The sequence below is a fragment of the Eretmochelys imbricata genome, chromosome 3 (assembly GCF_965152235.1).
Source record: "Eretmochelys imbricata isolate rEreImb1 chromosome 3, rEreImb1.hap1, whole genome shotgun sequence".
NCBI lineage: Eukaryota > Metazoa > Chordata > Testudines > Cheloniidae > Eretmochelys > Eretmochelys imbricata.
Genome location: NC_135574.1, coordinates 197,176,593 through 197,204,487, shown reverse-complemented (window position 1 = coordinate 197,204,487; position 27,895 = coordinate 197,176,593). Strand labels below are relative to the sequence as shown.

At 39.7% G+C, this 27,895-nt stretch overlaps 1 protein-coding gene across 1 annotated transcript; it reads left to right on the top strand.

The window, feature by feature from the left end:
• Positions 1–242: 242 nt before the first annotated feature.
• B3GNT2 (UDP-GlcNAc:betaGal beta-1,3-N-acetylglucosaminyltransferase 2) lies at positions 243–27,485 on the top strand. The gene is made up of 2 exons (XM_077814058.1): positions 243–848; positions 24,893–27,485. Exon 2 carries the CDS (start codon positions 24,902–24,904, stop codon positions 26,093–26,095), a length of 1,194 nt encoding a protein of 397 aa, XP_077670184.1. The 5' UTR covers positions 243–848; positions 24,893–24,901; the 3' UTR covers positions 26,096–27,485.
• Positions 27,486–27,895: the final 410 nt, after the last annotated feature.

The window sequence follows — 27,895 nt, the reverse complement described above, 5'->3', positions numbered from 1 at the left end:
AAAGACGATCGCGGCCGCCGGGCACGGAGCGAACTTTCCTCCCCCTCCCCAAAGTTCCCTTCATCCCCGCGCCCCCCCGCCCCCCACGACTTCAGGAGCCTCCGCAACCCCCTCCCCGTTGATGGAATCTTTTCATTGGCTAGGAAGGCAGGCTGGAAGGCGGGGCTTGGAGAGCCGCGGTGCCGGCGCCTCGCTCCCCTCCCACCGAGCGCGCGGCCAGAGTGCCGGGTCCGGAGCCCGACCTCCCCGAGTCGTTCGCTCTCGCGCCGCCTGCCTCAGTGGCAGGCTGGAGGAGGGGGCCGCGCGCCGGGCAGCGCAGCGCGAGGAGGGGGCGCACGGGCGGCGCGGGGCGACTGTCCCCAGAGCGCGAGGCCAACAAGTGGGCAATTTTTCCCGCCAGCATGTCCCGGCGGCGGCTCCCGCCGGCGGCGAGGCTGGTGCCGCCGACCCCCCGCGCTCTTTGAGATCCGCTCTTGGGCAGCTCGACCCGGCCGGTGAGGAGAAGCGGCCGCCGCCGGGTCGAGGTGGCCGAGCCGCCAGGGAGTCTCCTGCGAGGGGCGGAGGCGCCGCCGCCCAGCCCTCCGTCCCTTTTCCCCGCCGCGACTGGGACCATCGCCCGCCCCCCAGCTCCCCTGAAGAGACCGCTCCGCTCCCCCGGCGGTGAGATCCGGCCCGCACGCGCCGCGGGGAAGCATCGCTGGCCGGCCGGCCGGAGCCGCCGCCCTGCCGCAGGGGCTGAGCGCGGCGGCAGGATGGGGCCCGGCTGCTGAGGCCGTGGTGAGAAGCATGGTGGAGCCGGAACGCGCCCCAGGAACAGCCGACGTGGAGCCCAGCTGTTGTCTGGCAAGGTGCGTACGAGGCTGTTTACACCGCAGGTCCCGACTCCGGCGCGTCCGGGAGCAAGGGAAATGGGGGTTGACAGGCCCCTGGGTCCGCAACGATTCGCCGCCCCCGGACAGGTTGAGGCCCAAACGAGCTGCTTTGGGGAGGGGGAACGGCTGGCACGCAGCTGGCGAGGTGGGGTCTGGGGCTGGCAGGCCGGGGTGAGAGTGGAAGTGAAACCGCAACCTCGGCTACGGCGGATGCTGTACCCCCCTCGCTGTGGAAAGTTACCTGAAATCTGCCGACAGGGATGACATCTGCACCAGCCAATCTAAGTTTTCGTGGTTTGCATGTTGGGGCGGGGGGATTCTCGGGCAGACCGAGCGCTTCTGGGGAAGGCGCCGGCACCAGGATGCGGCAGCGGTGGGCGTTGTGCAAGGACCTAGGGGGCCAGGTAGACAGTGGGGCGCGGGGGGACCCGCTCCCACGCGGCATTTCGTTGGTTGTGGCCTTGGGGAGTTTCTCACTGCCATAGAAGTCAGCAAGTTGCAGGATGTTCGGTCTCCTCTATTTTTGTTACCCAAACTAGGTCCTTAAAACAGATTTCTGGTGAGTTGAAGTCTTTAGGGATATAAAGTATGCTTCTGTGTATATTGAAAGGAAGAGAAAATGCTACTTTTGGCAGAATTTGTCCCAAATGTATATGTTCCTTAATGAAATCTCGCTATTTTGTCCCTCTTGAGACATACTGTACTCTGTCAGGAGACATCAGGTTACTTGCTCTGAATGTGGCAGTGCGGCACACAATTCCTTAGTCATCCAGGAAAAATTTATGATGAAAGTTACTCAAGAAACCCTTTTGCTTGACCTCCAGAAAATATTCCACACTGCTAGAGCTTAATAATTAACTCTGATGTTTGGCTGAGTGATATGGATTGAGGACTTGAGTTCATACACTGCTTTTAAACTTAAAGTCCCTACCTGATTTCGACAAACTGAAAGTGATTACATTCAGGAAAACTAAAAATCTACATTTAAAAAGGCTGCATGTATTATAATGCTCTCTAAATAGCGATTCTAATATTGCAGTGAAAGAATGAATTTAAAACTCCTCTGAGAAAAACTCCTAGATTAGTTGTTCACAAATATATATTTTAAAGAGACACTGTCAGCTTGCATTCCAGTCAGTTTTTAAAAACTAAGCTAAAAGTAGTTTCAGGAACTACATTTTCTCCTTTCTCTCACTGATAATTCTTGTGGCTTCACAATCAAGTTTTCCTGTTTTCAGATTTTTTTTCCTTCTCAGTTGAGAGAGACCCCCAACAAACAAATGGGAAACTCTCTATGTAGAGGGAAAACAATTAAACTGATTGTGACTTGATCCAAAGCCCGTTGATGTCAGTGAAAGAACATCAAAGTAGGTAGGTAAGGCAAATCCCTACATTTGTACTTGTACTTGATTCTCTTTAAATATATTATGTTATTAGTACCTGCCTGTTTTTATCTCCTGTGATAAAGTTTCACAATGGAGATGAGTGGGTTTATGAAGCACTGAATATAGTTTTGTATAGTGCCTTTCATCTATAGATCTCAAAGCTCTCTACAAAGGAGTGTAAATATTGTTATCCCCATTTCAGAAAGGGGAATCTGAGGTATAGAGAGGTGAAGTGACTTGCTGAAGGTTGCACAGCAGATCAGTGGTAGAGCAGGGAATAGGTTGGGTTTCCTGACACCTAGTCAAGTGCTCTGTCCAGTCAGTGGTTTTCTCTTGTGTCCTTATTTGCCTTTGAGAAAGTAAAGGGACTGGCTGTCACAAAAAGATTTGATCATTTTTTACTTGCAAGAGAAGTAATAGTACCTGAAATGTGTTCTCTCCACTACTGGTGGCAAACTCACTGCGTATCCATTGTTTTTTTTTTAAGGACTGATGGTATTCTCTGTGTTGGATAGGACTCAAATATAATTATAGTCTTTGTTATGGGAAGGTTACAACTAAAGGGATAAGGATAAGACAAGCACTAGGCGAACATATTTTTATGTCCTAATCCCACAAATTCTTATGCACATACTTAATTTTCCCATGTTGAGTAGGCCCCATTGATCATAAGCATTTTTGGGATTGGGGGTCTTAAGGTTTTTTGTCTATCAGAGGCTTGGAAGGAGTGCGTTTAGGAGGGATTTAACTTAGAGGATCTTACTACAGAGGTTGTTTTCATGGGGATTGTTCTTAAAATCACCTATCATTTACAACCTGCTGGTGCAGTTCTACTTGTGGTAGGACTAGTTTAGACTATTTGTCACTGACTTTACCACTGAGTCTAGACCTGTTCTGAACAGGGTTAGATGACACGTGGAGAAAACAGGCAACCTACCCTAGCACTCCCACTTATGTAGCTAAAATGGTGTGAGATCTGAGGAGAAGAAGCTTGTAAGGCCAGTGTTCTCAATACCATAGCAATGTTGTGGTGTCTTCTTTTGAGTAAAAATTATGTAGGTGGTTTTTGTTATGCAGACTGCTGAGTTCTCTACAGTCATGTTGTGTAGCTTCTCAGGTTAGGTTTGCATTACAGATTACAAAGTAAGAGAGCATTATCCCCTAAAGTACTAGTGGTATAGCTGGACACTATAACACCACTTTTTTTAGTCTCAATTTCATTTCAGATTTTCTGCTACTTTTTTTCTTAAAATCTAAAATCCTTTCTTAAATTTGTATTATTCTTCAGGATTCAATTTTGAACTGTCACCCTGTTTTCTCTGTAGCTAGATTTAATTTTTGATGTCTGTATTTGTCCAGAGTGTGTTGAGAAATCTTTGCTGCTTTAGACGACAGGAGGAGCTTTTACTTCAGCTTTGTGGCTCATATCCCAAAGACTGCCGCATTCCATGTTTTGATGGCACATGACTGTTAATAACATTGTAAAACGCAATCCGGGGTGGCTGAACTTGTTATTCTAGACCTGTATTTTGCATATTTCAACGCTGTCTTGTGTTATGCTAAGCTTTTGATACTGTTGACTACTATTCCTTTATCCTTTTTAGTCAAAATATTTAAGGCCAGGGGTTGGTTTTTCTTTACGTAACTTGAGAGAAACAAAAGACGTACTGTCAAAAATCTGCTTGAAAATTGAATTTTTCTTGAGGATGGACCTAACAAGAATGATTGCTGGCTTTCTTATTTGTTTATTTTTTTATATATTCTTTAATCAACTATGCAGAATGGTGGTTTAACAGTTTTCATTTAATTCCATCAGAATATTTTTTTTCATAGTGGAAACAACATAAGAAACAAATTTAACCAATGTCTGGTAGTTTCAGCCTTTTAAAATATGCAGTCAATATCTGCATTTTTATGTTTATATTTTTGGCTGGCTGTTACTTATAACCTAAAAATGTAAAGCTGACTTTTTTTGTTTTTCTCCCATGTATATGTGTTTTGTTCAGTTACTTGAGTGCTGGACTACTGACTTTGGAAAGGAAAAAAAGCAAAATATCTTTGAAAAATCCATAAAATCTTTTAAAAAAAAAAAAAAGGCTCAGTTTTAATTTTTGTTTCAATCTTTAATACCTCTTTGAAAGAACCCTTGCATAAAAGCTTTCTAATTAATTTAACAAAATGTTAGGGTCCTTGTGCTTTGTACACAAGGAATCATTGGATGACTATTGGATATTTTGTACAATGTAACATATTTTCTAGCTCTACATTTAAATGAATGTTGACTACAAAATTAGTAAGCAGTGTGTATTTTCTGGGAAAGAATACAATTAAAATCCACTATAACTTAGTCTGCCTGTCAATATATATTTGTTATGTCATATTGTCACCTTATGGGGGATATGTGTTATATTTTATCTTTCTGCTGTCGCTCAGTGATTGCATGATGCAATTTCTATTTGCGAATGACAAAAGTAGTGGCAGTAAACTGGAATGGAGAAGAGTGACATTTAAGAACGTATTAAGAACTATTTTTTTTCTCGTTTTAACACAAAAATTTGAAGTCATTGACTGCAAATTGGAGTATACACATCTAAACAGATGTGAGATAGCAATGTTTGGTTCCTCTACTCATAGAAATACTCTGTAGGGATTTTGGGCCTGATGCTGCACCTATCAAGTCATGGGAGCTTTTCCACTGATTTCAGTGGGTGGGGAATCAGGGACCTTGTGCTTAAAAGAGGTGCACAAACCTTCACAATTTTCCAGGACATGTATAATGCAGGACTGGATCACTAAAATGTACTGTGGTGAATTGTGCAAAAGAACGATTGAATAGAATCCTCATGAGAAGCAATTAGCATTTAAATAAGAGAGAGGAAAAAATCCCAGAGTGTGACGGGTGTGGTGTTTGGTTTATTTAACGCAAAGGGAAAATTGATGAAATAGTTTCATCAGATTGGTCAGCAAAAATATTTGTTTTGGAAAAATATGTATATATTTTTTTTAGTCTTTTTGTAACTTTAATAGTCAGAACTTGTTGAATTGCTGTTCAGAAAAAAAATGTTTTTTCTGTTAAGGTTTCGTATTGTGAATTGTTGGTGTTTCACTCAAACTTAACTGAAAACTTGCTCAAAATAGCAAAACCCATGACTTTTATTGGTGATTCCTTCATGTTAGCAAGATAACTTATCTTTGGGCTTTGTCAAACCACACAAGTTATACCACGTAATTGTACAGGTATTGTTAAATTAGTACAACCCCTCTCAGTGTAGAAAGTTTTATATTAGCATAAAAGTGATTATACCAGTACAGCTTATTGCTTTATGTGACTGAGAATAAACGATGCTTCTATAAGGTTCTTTTATACTTGAAAACTATGTCCACTCCTGACATACATATAATTATACTGGTACAAGATCTATGTGTAGATCAGGCCTCAGTCCTACATGAATTATTCTCTAACTTCTTCCCCCCCCCCCCCCCCCGCCCACTACCACAGCCAAAAAGTCTATAATTCTAGCTGCAGCATATACTGTATTTACAAATAAGAATACTCAAAACCTTTCAAAGTAGACAGGTAAGCAATCTATTTGAGGAATAAGAAGATATGCCATAAGTTACTTACTATGAAAGACACATATTAGACCAAAACTTGAATACACTTGGTGTGTTCTTAGTGGGTTATCGGTCACTGATTTTTGCTAATATATATTTCTGATTTTTAAATTGAGATTCTTTAATATGGCATATGCACTTTTTCTGCAGCTGAAGGCTTTGACATAGCCAGCCCGTGGTTTTGAAATACTTATGTCAGGAAGAAAACTTTCTCTGAGTTGCACACCAGAGGGGCTAACCATCAGTTTCTGCAAAATTTAAACAATGAGGGAAAAACTGTCTAACCCTTTATGGTTGTAAGGATAATCTTATGAATATGAATTGATGCATTGTTGCCTTTCTAAATCTACAGATACCTTTAGCGTGCTTGCTACTGCTCATAAATTTCCTATGCAGCAAAGTGAAACTGACAAAACTCCACAGATTTACTATTGCTATTCAGAATCCTGTACACAGCAGTAAATCTGGTATTCATGTTAACTTCACTTTGCTGCTGTTCGGAGGGCTAGAGGACAGGAGAAGATAAGCAACTGGAGTTATTCACAAGTGAGGATCCAAAGAAATGGATGCCGAGGGGAAGGATAGTAGCAGTTAACTAACTTTTCCAAAATTAGGGGTGGAAGTATGGGAGGTGGAAAGCTCCTTCTTCCTTCCAGTAGTCAGTGGATGGACACTTAATAGAGATCAGAAACCTACTGGTAAAAGGCTGATACCAGGATGCTGTAGGTCGGGGTAGCACCCCGATAGGAATCCTAGCACCCTTCCTTTCCAACAGCTTTATGGGTGGAGTAGGGCAGGGAGCCTGGATTTCTTACCAAGGTGTTGCCCCTAACCCAGGGGTGGCCAACCTGAGCCTGAAAAGGAGCCAGAATTTACAAATATACATTACCAAAGAGCGACAGTAATACGTCAGCAGCACCCCTCTCCGCTCCCAGAGCCTCCCAGCCCCGCTGATCAGTGCCTCCCACTCCCTCCCCACACCTCCCAGTCAGCTGTTTTGTGGCGTGCAGGAGGCTCTGCGGGGGAGGAGCGAGGGCACGGCAGGCTCAGGGGAGGGGGCGAGAAGGGGTGGAGTGGGGACAGGGCCTGTGGCAGAGCCAGGGGTTGAGCAGTGAGCACACACTCCCCCTCCTCCCGCGGCACATTGGAAAGTTGGCTCCTGTAGCTCCAGCCCCAGAGTTGGTACCTATACAAGGAGGCACATACTAACTTCTGAAGAGCCACACGTGGCTCCGGAGCCACAGGTTGGCCACCCCACCCTAAACCATGTTGGTGGTGGGGGGCCTCCCCAAATTTCATGTCAACTTCTGGCTTGTATGTATCAAGTTAATTTTTCAAGGATTGTCTTGGTGGTATTGCTCTGAACATTTGTATGGGACATACGTGTGAAATACCTGATCCCCAGCATCTTGCTCCTCAGGTCAGCAAGGCGTGCTCAGGAGTAGAAGTAATCTCAAAGGAATCTGAAAATGTCCTGGATTGTTCAGTGATACCTTCAGCCAGTTAAGCACCTTTCTACACTACTATTACAACGTTCAGAGGATCCAGTTACAACACAGTTATCCCCTGTCCTGCTTACAACATGGTTCCAATTTGTAGTGAAAAATGGATCTTAATTCTGTTGGAAACATCCAAGGCTTTTAGCCTGGCTATGTAACAAAGATAAAGTCCTGTTTAGAGTGCATATCAGAATTACGTGGAAATGGGGACCTCACACTTGATTGTAATTGTAGCTTAGATTGGCTTTGAATGGCTCCAAACAGATTCTTGTCCGGTTCTTTTCCACGAAGATGGTGGCCTCTATATTGAGGGCGGTGGATTGTGGAGGAGGGAAAGTACTGTGATATGATACAATAGTTTTATTTTAAATTTTACAAACACCTGCTGAGAATGCCTTAGTAGACTTGTGCCTTAGATTATTTCCAAGAATATAGAAACTGAGGAAAAACAATTTGGTTCTTTTAGATCTTGATTAAATTCAATACTCATAAACTAATCAAACAGATCATAATTTTATTTTAAATTGAAAGCAGGGGAGAAAGGGATTAATTTTTACATTTGCTTGTGAATCTAATGTAATGCAGTATGGGCTGTATTCTGTGTGTTTCCAATTTTGGATGTAAAGTACATGAATGGCATGCTGAGGAGTAGAAAATTTGCTTGCTCCATATTTAAAAATATAACTGGCAATCAAGTAGGTTTTGTTTGAACGTGGATTAATTTCTTTGTTAGCTTTTATATTGGAAATTATTCTGAAGTGCATTTTTGAAGTCTGCATTCTTTCCTACTTTCCTCCATCTGTTTTATATAATACCATTAAGAGCTTGACCATTTCCCCCTTCACCGAGTTTTATTTGGTAAATGTGGTTTTTCTTTGTTTTGAAGTTGGAGTTGACACTAATATTGCTGTTTTTATTTACTTATGTACCAGAATTCAATATCAGCACTACTTTGAGAATAGTGTTTAACTGCAACTGCAGACCACCAAAGGGAAGTGCATGATCAAAACAAAGTTTCTTTTAAAATGTCACTATAGAGTGATAACTTTAGTTGTGGGATGGGTGAGGAGAGAATTATTTAGATGTGGGCTGCCTTTAACATTGTTTTAATATCTGATTAAAGTACGTTAGAGCTTGGAACTAAAGAACTTGGTAGTGTTTGTCTTTTAGACAAATAATGTGTTTCTACTTCAGTCTGGCAGTAGAATTTCTTCTTGACTGATGGCCAAAGTTAAGGTTGTTGCAAGAAATCTGTGTGCGTAATACGTATCTTTTTTTATGGTTAATGGCATACTTCACCATGTGTCTGAAAATGCACCTTTAAAAGGCTGTAAATAGTGAGCTTTAAACATTTCAAACTAATCATAACTATTCATAGTCTGATAGTTTGTTGACTTCATGACTTCCTTAAATATTTCATAATTTTTTTCTTTAAATATTTTAAAGTGAATGCAGAGTATACATGGTATTGGATTAAATGTGTAGGAGACTGAGGCTATGCCTACACAAGAAAGTTGCAACAACTTAAATTGATTTTTAAACCAGTACCAACCTCTTTATTTCTGACAACAAAATTGATTTAAGTTAAACCAAAATATGCCTGGTTTTAACTAAAGTAAGAGTGTCCCCACCATTTTTTGCACTGTTTTAACCAAGTTGATCTAAACAGTTTAAACCTTTAATTAAACTTTATGATTTGTGTCACACTCTATTTGGGTAGAAATTTGAATACCGTTAAAGCACAAATACAGCATTGGAAAATGGCTTTTATTAGTTAATTAAAAAAACAACTTTAAAAACAAAACATGTTTTATATGACTTATTAGACTTATTATAGAAAGAAAGTACTACCTGTAGGTAGTGAATTAAACTGATTCTTTCTGGTCACCATGTCCTTCAAGATTTTAGTAGCGGTCATCCACTCACACCTACTTTTTTATTCATAGATTGGAAAAGGAAAACAAGCTTTTCCTGTTTTCTAAACTGCCAGTCGTTTCTCGACTTTGGATGAACTAGTCACTGAACTGAATTAGTTGAATAAATTGAAATTAAGAAAATATTCTCCTTCGAGTGCTTGTCCATATGTACATTCCATTACTAGTGTTCAGGTGACTCATGCTCTCAAGTTTGGAGTGCTTTGGACATCTGGCCATGCACTTTGAGAATCTTCATGCTTCACGCTGAGGGCATATAATGGAGGAGTGCAGTAGCCATTACTCGGTTCCTCTCCTCTTGGCTTTCAGGCTTGAGTGCTTGCTGTCCATATGACTGCCAACAACTATTTTACCTGTGTAGTTACTCTAGTTTTTAGTAGTTAGTTTGCCCGTTGGCAAGTTTTTATTTTAGTGTTTTGTGGTGTTTTTAAGCGTTCTTATTTCTATTTTAAATGTATTTTTAGATCCAGAGTTGCCTCTTCCAGGTCCCCTAATTTCAAGTATTGCTGTGTATATCACAGAACTGTGCCCCTGACTGACAGACACGTGTCTTGGCAGCCTCAGAGAAATGTGTGTCACTGGAAGATGTTCAGTTTGCCAGTTCTTTAACTCACATATGAGAGAGAGGATAGGGAATCATGCCTATAGATCTTTGAGGTCGGCATCTGACCTGGGATCTTTGAAACACACTTCTCACTCCTTCTCCCACCCCCCACCCCATTGTGTGGCCCCTCAGAATGGAAGAGCCTGGGAACTGAGACTCAGCAATATGTCAGTAAAGTCTAAGGAAGTGGTAAGCCAGGGAAGCGTATTTCCTACTAAGAGCTTGAGCAGGGCCTCCCCTCGACACCATTCAGTCTGAGACTTCATGACTTTAAGCAGTTACCATTGAAGCTCAGCTTCATCTGGGCGCTGAAGCACCTCCGGCAGGGCTGAGGCTGCCAAAGCCTCTGTCATCGATAAGGAACTCAGCACCTATAGCAGCTCATACAGTAGCATCAACATCAGCACTTCCACAACCTGCTCTGGTACTGCTGCCTTCTGCACTGTGTGCTGTACCATCAGCCTCTGCATGGAAGCCTGAACTTGTGCTGTGGGAGTAATCAGAACTGAGACACTTGTGCATCCCAGAGGTTTATAGCACTGAAGGACCTCTTAATTCTTCTGGAGTCAGGATCACCTCTCTTACCAATATTGGCAGCTGTGTCAGCACCAAGACATCAAATTTCCTTGGCACTATTGATGCCCAGAGCCCTATCCTTTACTTTGAAGGATCTGGCTCCTTCAGTGGAACCGGACTATGCTTCATTGAAAGTCTCTGATGATGATAGAGCCTCAAACATGCTCTCCTCAAAAGTGGCCACAACATCATCATTTTTGGAACTGAGACCTTCCTCTAGAGCTAGGTATTGGGACATTCTATCATCAGAACAAGGGCATTGATTTTTTACACTCTAGGCACTGGGACCATATCAACCAGTTCTAGTGTGGCCACTGGGGTCTGTGATAACTCCCAGAGCAGAACTGAGCAATACAAGAGACTGTCTACTTCACCTACAGTATCCAGAGCTGATCCTATGCCACCACAACCCCTGTTCAAGACCTCTCCTCTTCAACACCAAGAGGAAGAACCTGAGAAGACAGCACCCATGGCTGAACTCCCATCTCCACAGGCCACATCCTTATCTTTCCCAGATGGGGCAGTCATCTCTTCAGGTGCCCTTTGGGTGATTTCAGTGGCTTTTAGAAGCTTCTTAAGAGGGTGGTGAAAGCTCTCATAATATCCATGGAAGAAGTCCAGGAACAAACCAATAAGCTTGTGGATCTACTGCAGTCCTCCACAGAAGAGAAGATAAGACTCCCTTAGTTGAATTGGTAAGCATTGCTAAGTTACTTTTTTAGTGCTGCAGGAAGATGGGAATGTGAGAAATATTTGATTATATGGGGGTGGAATTAGAGATGAAGGATAGTCTAATGGTTAAGGCACTGGCCTGAGACTCAGGGGATTGGTGTATGAGAGACTTCTGTGTGACCTGCAAAGCATTTTTTAAAAATTGAGATTTTGCCTTTTTGTTGCAGTGCATGAATGTCTGAAGTCATTTAGTTTTTGTTCAGGGAAAAAAAATCATATTGGATTTTTTTATTTAAATTGGATTTTTTTGATTTTTTTTCCTCTTAAAGCATTTTATCTAAAGGTAGTTTTAATTAAGATACATTATATCTCAAAGATATCTCATCATGGAATAGGGATTATAAATTCTAATTCTGTAGTATAAGACAATACATTAATGTAAAGTTTTGTAAATGATTTCCAATAGTTCATGGATTAGGGACCCAATTTCATGGGATACCAGGAGCTTCTGTATAGATTATTTAGGTTAATCTTTCTATCTACCCAATGGAACTCAATGCTCAGTCTAGAAGATACCATCAGAGATGCTTAGTTTTGCAGTTCTCAAACTGTGGATTTGCGTTGCCAGAGATTACATGCTTGTTAACAGCAAAAATGTTTTTAAATAAATAAATAATATACAGAAGTGAGGAATAACAGACTTCAACCCTATTGTCCCTCTGCAAATTTGTGAACACTGAGTCAATCCCTTACCTCTCTCTAAAAGTGCAAAGTTTCAAAAAGTTCAATGAACAGAAGATTGTTGGGGGTGGGATAGATCTGGACAAGGAGAATAAATCTGGAGATAAATGTGAGCAGGGAGGGACAGGCCATAGAAACAAAAGTGAAACTGTTTGAGCAGCATTTTCCAGAAGTCTTGAGGTCTTTCTGAGTGTAGCCTTCATTGATTTGAGATCTACCATACCATTCTCTCACTAGAAGGGAAAACCTATAATGGCAGCAGGTTGTAAAAGAGACCCAGTTTGGGAATAAGAACCATTCAAGAAGTATATGTTTTCTGATGATGTTTTAAAGAAAGTCACACCAGTGAACTGGTGGAAGTCGCTTAAGCGCTTGGATTCAGAGACTGTTGAAATGATAATCTCTCTTTTAACAGCAGTAGCTTCTTCTGCTGGTGTAGAAAGAATATTTTCTTCCTTTGGATTAATTCATTCCAAATTGAGAAATCGTTTGGGACCTGAAAAAGCCAGAAAGCTTGTTTTTCTTTTCCAGATTATGAACAAACAGGAAAATGAAGGTGAAAACGACTGAGTTAGCTGCAGACACCAATATTTTAAGTTTCTTGTGTTGACCTGGCTGACACAGTCGATTTAATTTTTGTTTGTTTTTTTAAATATTTCATTTAACAATGTTAGTTAAAAACAATTTTAACAAAAACAAACCTGATTTTAAAAAATTTGAATATTTAACTAAATTCATACGCTTGTTTTGTTTAAAATATTATATGTTTGCTGTTGAAGAAAAAAATCCGGAATACCTAACATTGTTGTTTTAGTTAAATAAAACAATTTAAATGTCTGTCTGGTGATGATCTTCTCCTAATACAGCATGGCAAGAGAATCCTCCAAATATTAATGATTAACCTGTTTAATTCGAGGTAGTTCACCTCCCAATGACTTCAAAAATATCTGCTTCAGTTACCTTTGGTAAATGAAATAACCAAACAATCATTCATTTTCTGATATAGCTGTAAAACGAATCTGAAAAATGTTCAAAATAAATCACTTTAAAAATGTATGGTGTGTACCTTCTAAAAATGAAACCTACATCTATCTCTGAGTTGTGAAGAATACGTATTAAAGTTATAACAGCCAAGAAGAATTCACTTTTATGTAGAGATCCGTGATTAAATCAAGTCTTCCTGACTAGTGATTTAAATCAAATCCTCCCTGTTTTTGTTTAAAGAAAAGTTTTATTTCTGTTTGTTTACTTTGGAAATCTCACAAATGTCAAGTATCTTTCTCCATACCTTTGCTGGAGAACTTCTGAGATGGCTCAAGGATGCTTATATTAACTTCTGATGCTTTATTTGAAAGAAGGAATGTGTTGAATCTCGAAGTATTCTTTTATCCAAAGTGATAATTAGGAATTAAAGTTATTTAGGTGTTAATATAAATCTTCCACTGTACACTGTATTTCAATGTTCTCACACTCTCTGATCCAGAGACTATGTAGGTATTTTGTACAAAGTGGAATGGGTTTAATGGGAGGGCTTGAAAGAGAGGCCTACCCCAGAATAGCCTATATAGTTTGATGGTTAAGACACTCATCTTTGAGGGGGGAGACCTGCATTCAGCCCTTCCTCCAGAGAAGGGATTTTAACCTGGGTTTCCCATATCCCAGGTGAGTGCCCTAATGACTGGGCTATTTGGTATGAGGGGGGCACCTTCTCTTCCAGTTTTATGAATCTAGCCCGGCATCTCCTTTGCTTTTATTAAGAAAGGTTAAAAATGCCTAGAAACAAAATGTTTAGTTTGATCCAAAATGTAACTTTTGTTGACTTTGTTTGATTACCAAAAAACTTTATTTTTGGTTCAGGTCAAACTGGGTTCTTTTTGTTGTTTTTTCTAGCAACTGCCAGCGGACTTCAAGGTCAGTGATACTAGAGCTGGGCAATAAAACACTTCTTCTGTTAATATTACAGAAAGTATGCTGAGTGTAATCAGGTAATGGAATAACTTAGATATGGACGTTTAACTTAATTATTTTTTGGAGGGGAATGGGCCAAATCTCCATTGTTATCCCTTCCTTGATGAAGTTGGTAGATGTAACTAAAATCCAAGTAATAGTTTCTTCCTTAAACATCTGGTTTGTTAATTTTACTCTGGATCTTTGACCCCACCATTCCTTCGGATTCTGTGCATCTGCAGGTTTTCCCTCTTTTACTTCTTAAGAGGGTCTTCTGGAATTGCCATCTCTCCGTATATTATTCTCCAAACGGGCCACATCATGGTGACACCCCAGATGAAGTACCCAGGAGAGTTTTCCCTATAAAATGTCAGGAAAGATGAGTTATGATAAAATCAATTTTATAATCTTGGTCAGGATTTCCCTTTAAGATTTTAGTACAGGATGGACTGAGAATTTAAATACTAACAGTACAGGAAAGTGCTGGTATCAGAGTAAGACACTCCTTACATTGTCCTTTGGTGACCCTTCTCACTGATTTATGGAAGAGCATTGTGTTCCAAAAGGAGTAGTGTTTCATTCTCATCAGCGGAGGGATAAATGCATAAGCTGTTTTGTGCGGGAGAAGACAGCTGTTTCTGCAGATGTCTTCCTGTCTTTGGAGGAGAATTGGAGTGCCCCAAACCAAATCTGAGAAGGCTAAAATGAGTGTGGTGAGAAAGAAATGAGCACATGTGAGTATACTAAAAGAAGTGTGTTAGTTGATGAGAAATTAGTAAAACAAAGGTCCTGTCCACATACAGAAGTTGAACTGATTTAACATAAGTCAGTTTTTAAATCCATTTTAGTTAAATCACAGTAGGTCCTTGAATGGACACTTAAATTGTTTTACATTTAGTTGTAGTGATTGAGCTCAATTAAGCTAAGTCAATGTAAGTCACATTTCTCATCTAATAACTCTCTTCTGTCAGTGATCTGCGGTTGATTTAGCAGGACTTCACTAGGCCCGCTGTATATACCATCTGTAATGGACTTTATGGCTTGGACATAAATACCTATAAACTACATCCAGAATAGAGATCCACAGCAGAGGAATAAAAACAAATTTTTGTCATCAATATTTGTACTAGGTTACAACAGTAAAATACTTTCAAAAGAATATGCAATAGAAATATGACTTATTAAACTCATTTTGTACCGAATACCTTGCTTGAGTATTGGGAAGTGAATAATATAAAAATAAATTACTTTTTTCCTGCTCAACCATGTACATCCCAGACAAGTAAAGAATGAATAAAGAATGAGTCCTCAGACATCTCACCATTTGCCCTAAGTTTTCCATGGGCACTGGTCAGGCTGAGTAATAAAGTTTAGGTGCTAAGAATATATGAATATACAATCCTTAATATATTTTCTAGCACCATGCTATGAGGTACTAAAATAATCCAAAAAACATAATAGCATAGTAAAAATTGAAGGGACACTTTTCATCTTCAGTACTGGTTTTAGTCTTGCTCGTCTGATTTCTAAAGGTAAAATAGTAATGGTGAGAAGGACAAGAAGGGTTAGAAACATTGGGAGCAGATTCTATGTAGGAAGGGATTCAGCTTGTGTGTCCTTTACATTGTAAATGTGTGTCTGGGAAGGGTAAGATTAGTTGCCAACAGGAAGAACTTTCATTTTCGAGAAAAAAGAGGAACTCTGCTTTAATTTTGCTAGGTTGTACAAGAATACCTATGAGTTAGGGTGTCCGTCCAGAGAGGTGAATCTACTAGGAGAAATGGAAATTACGGATGAACGAGTAGTTTTGCCTCCCTGACCCCCTTAAAATTCTGTCCATGGCATTTCCTTTTTACATTGTGTTCCCTCTGTGACTTCTAATTTCTGACTTCCGCTTTGGATGGCACTACTTTGTATTGCACAAACTCTTTTTACGATTTTTGGCTTGCTTTTTTTAAAACTAAGATCCTGGCTAGATCACTGCTTCCTACTAAATATTTCAAAGGTGAGAACTATTGGCTAGGTAAGTGGTGTAATGGAGAACGTTTTATAGAGCATTGGAATTTTTTCCACAGGGGAGAGGGGCTGCAGAGTTTGGATAGTCACCAGTTTACTAGCAAGGTAACCAGTCATTGTGATAGACTTGCTAGAGCAGTCAAGTGTTTAATTTACAACAAAAGGGGAGTGTATTAAGGGATAAACACAGTTAAAATGTTAACCATATAGCTGAGAATCAAGGTGTACTGAACTTAATGATTCAAGGTATTGAACAACTTATTGAAGAATGAGGCGGATTCTGTATCACTTGAAATCTTCAAATCAAGCAGTCCTATAGGTTAAACCACAACATATTGGACTGCTGAAGTAACTACTTGGTGAAATGTTATGCCATGAGTTAGGTAGGAGGTTAAACTAGTTGATCGCAATGGTCCGTTCTGGCCTTAAAAATCTATAAAAAATTAAGTCCTTTTTGTCTCATTGCAGATTCCACAGTCACTCTCCCTAATTCAGATCTTAACTCTTCTTCCAAACTATGCCTTTTTTTATACCTCCCTTGTCTACAAGTTTGCTTATCACCATTTTGAAATATTGCTGAAGTACGTCCTTACCTTGAACAAAACTTTGCTGAAAACCTTAATTCCTTCCTAGAGTACTGTGGTTTCTGTAGTTTCTTAAAATTTAGATTTCATATTGAATCTCTTTCTCTGTGTTAAGTATCCTTACAGCTTCTTGTCAACTGTCTAAATGGGCTGTCTTGATTATCACTACAAAAGTTTATTTTCTCCTGCTAATAATAGCTCATCTTAATTAGCCTCTTACAGTTTTTATGGCAACTTTCACCTTCTATGTGTGTTTATATATATATATATATATATATATATATATAATCTTCTTACTGTATGTTCCATTCTGTGCATCCTATGAAGTGGGCTGTAGCCCACAAAAGGTTATGGTCTAATAAATTTGTTAGTCTCTAGAGTGTCACAAGTACTCCTGTTCTTTTATAAAAATTTAGAGACAGGCATTTAGGTAATCAAGAACGCTGTGGCCAGCGTTTTGTCTCATTTTCCTCCTCTTTCTATTTTGAGGTTTTCAGAGCTTTGCCTCTGAATTGGGGTCATGGGTTATAGCTACCCTCCCATCAACTTAGGTTTAGATGCTTTTCATTTAGTCTCACAGAAAAGTGTTAGTGCAGCCAGTATTCCTCTGTCTCAGCTCACCGCCTTCACAGTGCTCCCAGCCCAAAGAGAGAGGAATATAGTTCAGTACCAAACTCAGATGTGCTGCCACTGAACTACTATGCTAACCATTTCTCTTCTGTATTCTCCTATTCCCCCCACCCCCACTCCTTTTTTGCCTGCCTGCCTCATCCCTACTGAGCACCCTCAGCAGCAGATTGTATCTGTTTCTGTATGTAGTAACTTCCCTTACTATCCAAAAAAAGAAGCATGAAATTGGTGATTCAGCCACAGCTCCTGTTGGGGTCATACAGGAACTCCAGAGTCCAGACACAGACCTTATCAACCCATGGACTTGCACTGTTTAACTAAAGGTGTGTTTTCAGAACAGTTTAAACTTTAGCTAAACAGATGGAAATTTGTGTCTATACCAGTCCTTGACTACTGCTGAAGGTGTAGAATCTACTGTTTTTTTCTCTTTCTTTGTTGCAGCTGGCAGCCGGGATCATTCTTCTTTCTTTTGAGGTACTAGCTACACTTTTCACTGGCAAAGGTACACTGGTGTAGATCCTTAGTGTATGTGTCTTTTTATACCAGTGCAACAGGACTGGTGCATTTTTCCTTAATTTGAAACAGTGGTAGATGTGTCTATGCTGATGCAAGTATATCAGTGTAGCTACACTGATGTAAAAGTATCCAGTGTAGCCAAAGACTGGGTTAGAAGCACACTGGCTTCCTCTGGGCTTACTACTACTTCAGTTCTTATAATACATAGATTCTAAGGACAGAAGAGACCATTATGGTCATCTAGTCTGAATGGCAAAGGTTTTCCATGATACTAACTCCTCCTCCTCACTGACTCTAGTTAAAACCTCTTCAGTAAAGTCTGTCCACATGACCTGCTCAGATTGCTACTACTAACGTGTAAGTGGCAAAAAACACTGGTCTAGTACATTTTTATGCTGTTACTGCTGGCAAGCTACCTGAACTCAAAATTCACACCACTAGCATTTTGATCAGTCAGTGCAACACCAACAGACCAGATGGAAAACAAGAGTGGTCTTAAGACACAGCTGTGTCTGTTTACACCACAGAAAAACATATGTGGCAGACTGTTACTGGTTTTGGAGTTGTAAATCCAGTTCCCCTGGTTGTCTGGCAACCTTATATCATCTTATGTCCTCAAGCATGAAGTTTTAAAACTGTAAAGTCTATCTAGTGCAACTGCAGTTGCTATCTTTTTTATGAAACTTACTGAGCTACTTGTCAAAATTATAATCCTTCAGCAATGAGTTCTACTGGCTTACCCTTTAAAAGAACATTTTTTTCTTCCATTTTAAACTTCTTACCTTTTTAGTTTGTGACTCAGTATATAGTTGTTATACAGTATGGTGAATAATACAAGTGTTCAAATGGCTCTCTTTCTTCTGCTTATTAAAACCACTTTTTTGAAGAAATATAATATATTCAAGAGAGTTAATTGCTGTAGTTTAACAAAAATTGGTGATCTGTTTCTGTCTTGCAAGCCATTAACTTATTCATCGTACTATATGTAAATTATATAGTTAGAAACAATAAAAAAAGCAGTATGTTCATAAAATTTTAATTTAAAAAAATTCTAATTTCCCTTATTAGATCTTCATTATTCAGCAACATATTTCACACAACTTGCATTGTTGCATGGAACTCTGCTTTTAAAAATGGCTTATACTTAACCCACAATGAACTATAACTGAATCTGCTTTGTCAATAGTGATTGCTGATGGTGCCTGCTGTCCTTAGTACATTCTCTTCAGCAACAGCAGTATAACAGTAGATTACAATACATTGAAATCAAAGGAAATATGGTGTAGGAATAAATAGTCAGTTTTCGCACTGAAGAGAGGTAAGCCATGGGGTCCCCCAAGGACCTGTAATGGAATCTGTGCTGTTTGGTGTATTCATTTAATTGTGTGGAAAAGGAATGAATAGCGAAGTGGCCAAGTTTGCACATGATATAGAATTATTCAAGATAGTTAAGTTAAAAGCTGGCTGCAAAGAGTTACAGGGGGATCTCACAAAACGGGGTGACTGGATAGCAAAATGGCAGATGAAATTCAATGTTGATAAGTACAAAGTAGTGTAGTTTGGAAAACATAATCCCAACTATACATATATAATGATGGGTTCTAAATTATCTGTTACCACTCAAGAAAAAGATCTCGGGAGTCACTACGGATAGTTATCTGAAAACTTCAGCTCAATGCACAGTGGCAGCCAAAAAGGCTTTAACAGAATGTAAGGAACTATTAGGAAAGGGATAGAAAATAAGATAGAAGATATAATGCCACTATATAAATCTACAGTGTACCCACATTTGGAATATTGTGTCCATTTCTCTTCACCCCATCTCAAGAAAGATATAGTGGAACTGTAATAGGTTCAGAGAAGGACACAAAGATTATCAAAGGTATGGAACAGCTTGCACACAAAGAGAGACCAAAAAAATTAGGGCTGTGTGTGATCAAGAGAGAGAGAAAGAGAGAGAGGTCTATAAAATCATGAATGGTGTGGAAAAGGTGAATAAGGAAGTGTTAGTTACACTTTCCAACAATACAAAAAACAGGGGTCACTTGAAATTAATAGGCAGCAGTTTTAATACAAACAAGAGGAAGTACTTTTTCACACCATGGGTGGTGTTATATTAAAGTAAGGTGTGCACCACCAGCTGAACCAACTGGCTGGTGTGTATTCTGTCTCTCTGGATACAGCAAACTTGGTTAATTTTTACCGGTGGAACTCACTGCCATGGGATGTTGTGGTGGCCAAAAGAATAGCTGGGTTTAAAAAAGAACTAGGTAAGTTAATGGAGGATAGACCCAACAATGACTATTAGCCAAGATGGTCAGGGATGCAATCCCAGGCTTGGGGCACCCCATAACCTCTGACTGCTAAAAGCCAGGAGTGGAAGACACAGGTGGATCTCTCCAAAATTGCCCTGTCCTGTACGATTTCTCTCTCACTTTTGTACTAGCCACAGTCAGAGATAGGATACTGGGCTAGATGGACCATTGATCTGACCCAGTCTGGCAGTTCTTATGAAATTTGCTGATGTGAATATAGATGGGGCCAGCAATACTGACTATTAAGATTGACCAACATTTCCCATTATAAGACCCTTTTTCAGTTGCTTATCATGTTGCCAGACTTTAACCAGTTGGGCTGACATTATCCGTGTTTGGTGTCTACCTCAGGTTGACTGTTTTTGGAAAGTGTCAGCCAAAATGTTTTGGCCATTTCCAAGAACGAGGCTAGGGGAAAATACGTTGTTTTGCAATGCTAAAATTCTGGTGACCTTTTTTTTGAGAAGCTCCAGCTCTGCTTTGAAGCAGGGACATTGTGTCAAGGATGTACCTTTTGCTGTTCCTGTGAAAATCCATCATTTTTTGACCAAGATACGACTTTGGGGGAAAAAATTGTAGTTCACACGTGCTTTATAAAGCACACTTCCTTTCTGAGCTGAGTTTCACCATTTATCTGCTGTCAGCAAATATCTGTAAAACCCACTGACAAAGTGTGCCATCTCCCTCTAGTGCTGGTCTACATAGAGGATGGCAATCTATTCTTGCTATCAGTTACTCTCTTAGCTCAGGTGGCCAAGGTCTGTGGCGGCAGTTCTAGAGGTTCCAACTCTGCTGATGAACAATGGGGGTGTGTGTGTTTATGTGATGCTACATGATGGAATCTGTTTAAACAATTTACTTTATTAAAATCCTAGGAAATTAAATACCAAAAAATTACATGAAAAGAACATTATGATTGCGACGGAAAACACGCAAGCACTTAAAAGTTAGGGAATACCAGAATTAAGGTTGCCTGTGTAACTTTAATTCACTCCTCCTGTTCATAGATATTATGATAAAGTCTTTAATTACATGATGGCGTACTATTTTTTTCAACAGGACCCCTACCTCAATCAGTGCACAGGATGGACCTGCTCTAGAGATGAATCACGGTTGTGTAGTGAATAGAGCTGTGCAGGAACTGGAATTTCCATCGCATGGAAAACTTCACTTTTATTAAATTGTTTTGAGTCTGATTTAGAATGAAATGTCAGAAATGAGAAATTTTCTACAGAACAGAAACTTTTTTGAAAAATTCAGTTTCAGAAAAAACAGAATTTTTAAAAAAATGTCTAGACCAGCTAACCACCCGCCTCCCTGGCAAGCTGGCTGAAGAGCCAGGCAATCTGGGGAGCCAGCCACCTTGGGATGTGGTTGCCTTGCTTCCTGCGGAACATAGGAAGCCAGACAGCTTGGAACGTTGAGTAACCTGGCATCCCGTTCACTGGGGAGCTTGTCAGGTGGGCAGTCTGGGAAGCCTTGAAAGTCTGCTGTGTGGACTGCTGGGAGGGTGGGGAGCTGCCTGGTTCGTATTGAAACTTTCAACAGAATCAGCACATTCCCATGGAACATTTAGGTTCTGTCTAGTCAGTGTTTCCAGTGGAAAACTTCCATCAGAAAATTTTCAGCCACCTCTGGTAGTGACGGAGGCTGGCTTTAGGATCCCTGTCTTATTTTTTTAAGAAGTTGAAAGGTATGTAATGAATGAGGGAAAAGATTGCAGGAAGTGAAAGGATGGTCTCATAGTTAAGGGAGTGAAATGCCACCCTGGAAGTTGGGATTCTATCCCTGCTTCTGCCATAGTTCTTGTGTGGCACGGGGCAAGTCACTTTAAACCAGACATTTTACATGTGGTCGCCAGTTGTGTGTGCCTCACTTTCTGGATGTCCAGCTTGAGACCATAGATTCTGATTCAGAAGTGCTGACCACTCACAGGACTTGTCTACACTGGCAATTTAAAGCGCTGCAACTTTCTTGCTCAGGGGTGTGAAAAAACACACCCGTGAGTGCAGCAAGTTTCAGCGCTGTAAAGCGCCAGTGTAAACAGTGCACCAGCACTGGGAACTATCCTTTTTGTGGGGGTGGTTTTTTTTAGAGCGCCGGAGAGCTCTCTCCCAGCAGTCTGCAGTGACTACGCAAGCCACGTTAAAGTAATATTCAGTAATATAATTCAAGACTGTATCGTAATTTATGTACACAAGGGGTCAAATTAAAGTTGCACAGGCCCAGCCCTGAAAATTATTATGGTGGGCAGGTTTGGTTGTTGACTGGTAAATGCTCTGAGCTTTCCCTTTGTTTCCAAGAGTGGTTTGACTTTCTGTGCTTGTCCTATTTTAATCCTATCATTTTTCACTTACATTTTATGTGCAGCAAGAATGCACTGTTCAAAGGAGAATATAAGTTGCTTACCACCCACTTTTAGATGGTTTTTCCTTCTAATTTGGTTCTTAGTCTTCCAGTTTTTCAGCTATGTCTGATTTAGTTATCCAAAATGTAGTTACCCTTTCATCTCTGAAACACATTCTTGCACTTCCTTTTGGTACTCGTTTATTTCTTATATGTCTGTTTTGGTTTCCATATTGTCAATCTTTGAGTCCCAAACAGTTACTGTATTAGTGGTAACTTGTGCTACAACTCCCCAGGCCATATTGAAGGATAAATTATTTGTCCTCAGTGGTGTCAAGCACAGTTTTTGTTGTTGTTGGTTTTTTTATACCTAATCTCTTTTGAATTTTGTATGCATCAGTGTAATCCAGCGGTTCTCAAACGTGGGTCGGGACTCCAAAGTGGGTCACGACCTCATTTTAATGGAGTCTCCTGGGCTGACATTAGACTGGTTGGGGCCAAGGGCTGAAGCCCTCATCCTGCCTCCCAAGGCCGAAGCAGAAGTACAAGTCCCACTGCCTGGGGCTTTGGTTTCAGGCTTGGACAGGGCTCAGGTTACAGCCCTCCACCCCCGAGGATGAAGCCCTGGGGTTTCAGCTTTGGCTTTTTCGCCCAGGCTGGTGGGGCTTTGGCCCCCCTGCCTGGGGCGGCGGGGCTCAAGCAGGCTCAGGCTTCGGTTCCCCTTCCTGGGGTCATGTAGTAATTTTTGTTGTGAGAAGGGGGGTTGCGGTGCAATGAAGTTTGGAATCCTTGATGTAATCTATTAACTGGTATTTTGTGTTACTTGTTTAATTTGATGTACTATCAGGCACAGCAAGAAGACGATAGTAATGGGAGGAGAAAATTAGATATCATATGATAGATGAAAGTATATGCTTGGAAACAATATTATGTGATGCTAGACTATTGTTTTAAGACTCCTGCCAGGGGAGGAAAGAAAACTATTTAGTAGGTACTGTGTCTTTAAGAAAGAGAAAAAAAAATCCTCTTGACAACCTCGATAAGGTCTGTTCTATAGCTTCTTTTGTCTGACTCTGGTCCCTGTGGGGAGGAGGATAGGAAGGGCCATGGCAGATCTCTCTCCCCTGTTACATTGGCTGCTGTTAGCTTGGGTGTCTTGTTAGCTCTTTAGAAAATGAGAAACACTAGTTTTCTAAAAATTTGTGATGTATAGTTTGATACAGTCTTATGTTTTGGGTAATGTCCCACTTATATTGGTATCTCTTTAGAATTTTCATGTAGTTTGTATAATGTGGGTATTGTTGGGTGTGTGTGTGTGTGTGTTCGTGTATATTACACAAGTCCTTAAGAGTTGACAAGCTGTTGCTGCAAGGTTTATAATGTAAATTGTTCATTTTTTATTTAATTTTTTTTATAGGACTATAGAAAAAACTTGAAGTTAGTTTGGGTTCACTTATAGAATCCACAGGGCTCTTACAATTTATCAGAGGCTAGTATAAAAGATACGTTTGAGGGAAAGGAGGGAGTACTAGTGAGTTTGGGGACAACATCCTGATAAGAAGCTCAGCTTACAGCATAGGGAAGTCACAGGAATTCCAACCAGCCTTATGGATACCTCTCATCCTTCATCTCAGCCTCTCGTGTCTGATAAACTCAAAGCTTTCATTCCCCTTGTTGTCTAGCTGCTAGAAGGAAGAGGGATCAATTTCTCTTCTTCTCAGGAGCTTCCTGGGAGAGTGAGTGTGTGTGTGTGTTGGAGAAGAGTAGTAAATCCTCCCTGCAAGGGGGTTGAGGAGGGTCTTAGCTACTTTCCCTACCCTTTTGGTTGCCGCACTAAGAAAATGGCTTCCTATACCCCTGCCCCTCCCCCCTTTATTCTTTTTGGTAGTCCTCTCCTACAGATTACTTTAGTGTTACCTTCTGGTACAACTCATTTTCTTCCCCAGCAGGAGAATGAAGTTCAGAATTATAAAAAAGGGTCACTGCTGCCTACACAGAGGTGAATAGCAGCTTTGAAACTGGCCAAGCTTGTCAATTTCACTTGGCTTCTGCTTGGGAAAGCTAGGGGGAGTGACAAACTGTAGACTCAAAAACTGAGTACTGTAGCGGTTCACATTTGGAAGGATGTCACAACCATAAGGGGTTGTCACAACCCCACCCCAACCCAACCTTATTCTCTCAACCCAACCCAGCCTTAGGCTCACTTTATTACCAAGGAAAAGCTTACCAACTGCTGAGGGCAAATGAGCTCTCAAGCCTTGATTATTGTATAGTCAAACATTTTATCTCATGTAAACCTTTTGGAAAGAGATCACTTGCTAATAATTTAGACGTATGGTCAAATGCTTTATTCTGCTTTAGAAATTCAAGCAAAACTTTCCATCGTTGCTTGTTCTCTTGATTGACAAACTTTTCCTTTCTAATGGAACCAAAACCCCTATAGCTGCAAGAGAGAGCTTGTATATTAGAGGGTGACCAATTCATTTTTCATTTTCAGTATGTAAATGTCAACTCTTGGCTTGCTGACTTTTGTACACTGTGAGGTTAGAAGTGGTCAAAAAAAACCTCTTGTATTCCTATGAAATTAGAAACCTGTTTGAAAAAGATTGAATAAAATCTAACCATCATTTTTCTTTTCAGATATGAGAAATGAGTGTTGGACGCAGAAGACTAAGGCTGCTGGGAATTCTGATGATGGTAAACTTTTTTATTTATGTGATTGTGGAAGTCTCCAAAAGTGGTGGTCAAGAGAAGAATACAAAAGGACAGGTTATAATACCCAGCAGCAAGTTCTGGAGGAAATACACTCCTCACAAGGCCTATTGGAACAAACAGCAACAGAAGCTGGAATTCTTGTACAACCCCATTTTGACCTTGCTTTCCAATATGACTGTGGAAGAAACCTTAATTTCTAATACTAGTGTTCTGAATTCCTGTGACCCTGATCCATCAGTAACATCAGAGGTTAATGACTTTGCAACGTTGCCAGACAGATTTAAAGACTTCCTGCTTTATTTAAGATGTAGAAATTATTCATTATTAGTGGATCAACCAAAAAAGTGCAAACACAAACCTTTCCTGCTACTGGCTATCAAGTCACTTATACCACATTTTGATAGAAGGCAAGCAATTAGGGAATCTTGGGGTAAAGAAATACAATCAGGGGATGTAACAGTTGTAAGGGTCTTTTTGTTGGGACAGACCCCTCCAGAAGATAACTTTCCTGACCTTTCAGACATGCTGAAATTTGAGAGTCAAACCCACCAAGACATTCTTCTTTGGAACTACAGAGACACTTTCTTCAACTTGACTCTGAAAGAGGTGCTGTTTCTTAAATGGGTCAGCAGCACGTGTCCAGAGGCCCAGTTTATTTTTAAGGGGGATGATGATGTTTTTGTGAATACCCACCAGATCCTGGATTACTTGAAGAATTTATCAAAGGACAAAGCAAAAGACTTATTTATAGGTGATGTGATCAAAGATGCTGGACCTCATCGAGAAAAAAAATTAAAGTACTACATTCCAGAAAGTGTTTTTGAAGGTTCTTATCCTCCATATGCAGGAGGTGGTGGGTTTCTGTACTCTGGTGATTTGGCATTAAGACTGAACAATGCATCTGACCAGGTCCTCCTCTATCCTATTGATGACGTTTATACTGGAATGTGCCTTCAGAAACTTGGGCTTGCTCCGGAAAAACACAAAGGCTTCAAAACATTTGATATTGAAGAGAAACACAGGAATAACATATGTTCCTACACAAACTTAATGTTAGTACATAGCAGAAAACCTCAAGAAATGATTAAGATTTGGACACGCTTGCAGGATCCACACTTAAATTGTTAAATGTTTAAAGTAACATGCGTAAGTGTCTTCAATTTATTTTCCAAGATTGGGTCTAATTTCTTCATTGAATCATTAAAACTCCTCTTTGTTCTCACTTAATGGTTTTTAAAGTTACTTCTCTTAAAAATCATTAGCTAGAAACATTTGTTCAGTACTTCTAAAAGTAAAAATAATACTAGAATAACAAATTTTTGAGAGTGTGGCATGAAGACTTAGTCCTAATCTTTCCACTGTCTTAGCAGTTATTATGTTTCAATATTTCATCTACAAATTTTAAAATAGACTTCAGAAGTTATAACTAAAAATTCTTCATTGATTCATGGTTAGCTATCACCATAATGTTGAAAGCATGGATTGCCCACTTTTCATTGCTAGTGCATCTTATTTTAATTGTGGTGGTAGAAGCTGTAAACACAGACTTTTTTTCCTGAGAAAACTTGTCTGTTTGAAATAGCATTTGTAACGTAAAAATTCAGAAATTGGGGAAGTCTAATTTTTACACAAAGTAAAAAAAAAATAAAAAAAAATAATAACTTTAAAAAATTACACTAATTGAAAGGTGTTTTGATTTTGTAACTCTTCCTCTATCATATGCTACTTCTGAACAGTATTCTCTCATTTAAATGTGATCTGCTGTGCAAAATGTGTCTGCCTGTATCTGAAAGGATACTAAATCTCTACCTTTTATGTAATGATACTTTATATCTTATAAAATCACAATATAATTTCAAATGGGATAAAATTTAAGAGCTGGACATGTAAGGAAGAGGATAGGTTTTATTTTGGACTTTGCTAATAGGCAGATTTTTGTCTTGAATTTCAGTTAAGCTTTATAAATCAAAGTTCTTCTGTCACTCATTTTATTTACAGAAAAGGCTGCTCTGGCCAGTCCTTGTTTTCTGTATTGGTGTTAAAAACAATCATCAGGTAGCTTGATTTGATATGGATAACTGAAGTCTGAAATTGCACATCACTCAGGAAAGCTTGGTTTGGATCTCCTCTATAAACGGATGATGATAAACTCAGAACAATATACATCTTAAACGTTTCAAGTTTTGAAAGTGAGATTTGGAAATTGCATGATGTGTCATACAGCATGTTTCCCAAAACTCTAGAAATCTTTTCTTGCCATATTTCCACATGTTGCTTATATGAGAATTTGTTCTAAGTAATGACCCCTTCTTTGTATATATAGGAGTGCCTGTCTATTTATTGTTCAGATTGAAGACCAAAATGTTTTCTTAAATATATTTGTGTAACGTTTTATTTGTATACATTGTTGTCAGTCAAATATTTAAATAGAGCATGATATTTTAAATCTGTTGATGTAACATGTTAAATACAGTTAATTGTTTTTGAATTTGAAAAATAAAATTGTGATTTAAGTAGTTCTCATGTGCCTCTTGTACAGTCTGTATATAATACAAAGCTGTAAAACTATCAAACCCTTCACTGCATAATCAGTAACAAGCTATATTAAAGAATTTTTTTAAGTCTATGGTCAGTTAGGAGTTTATTATTCAGCATATTCCTGTTTTAATCTGAGAATGCAATAGAGACTGAAGAAAAACAGATGTTGAATGGTGATTATGTATTAACTTCCTAAGCATTGTAATGCAGCTAAGTTAAGACAACACTAAATAGTAAGGAGCAGGAATAATTTTTTATGTCCTTAGGAAAACTATTGAAAAGACACTTGGGATGAATTTAAAGCGTGGCAGTTGTGCCCAAAATTTTATATTTGTTTAAAGATTACCCTCCCCCCCCCCCCAAAAAAAAAAAAAGTCATAGCCACAATAC

What these genes read in the sequence shown, in the direction of transcription:
- B3GNT2 (XM_077814058.1), top strand. Translation starts at nt 24,902, where the DNA reads ATGAGTGTTGGACGCAGAAGACTAAGGCTGCTGGGAATTCTGATGATG.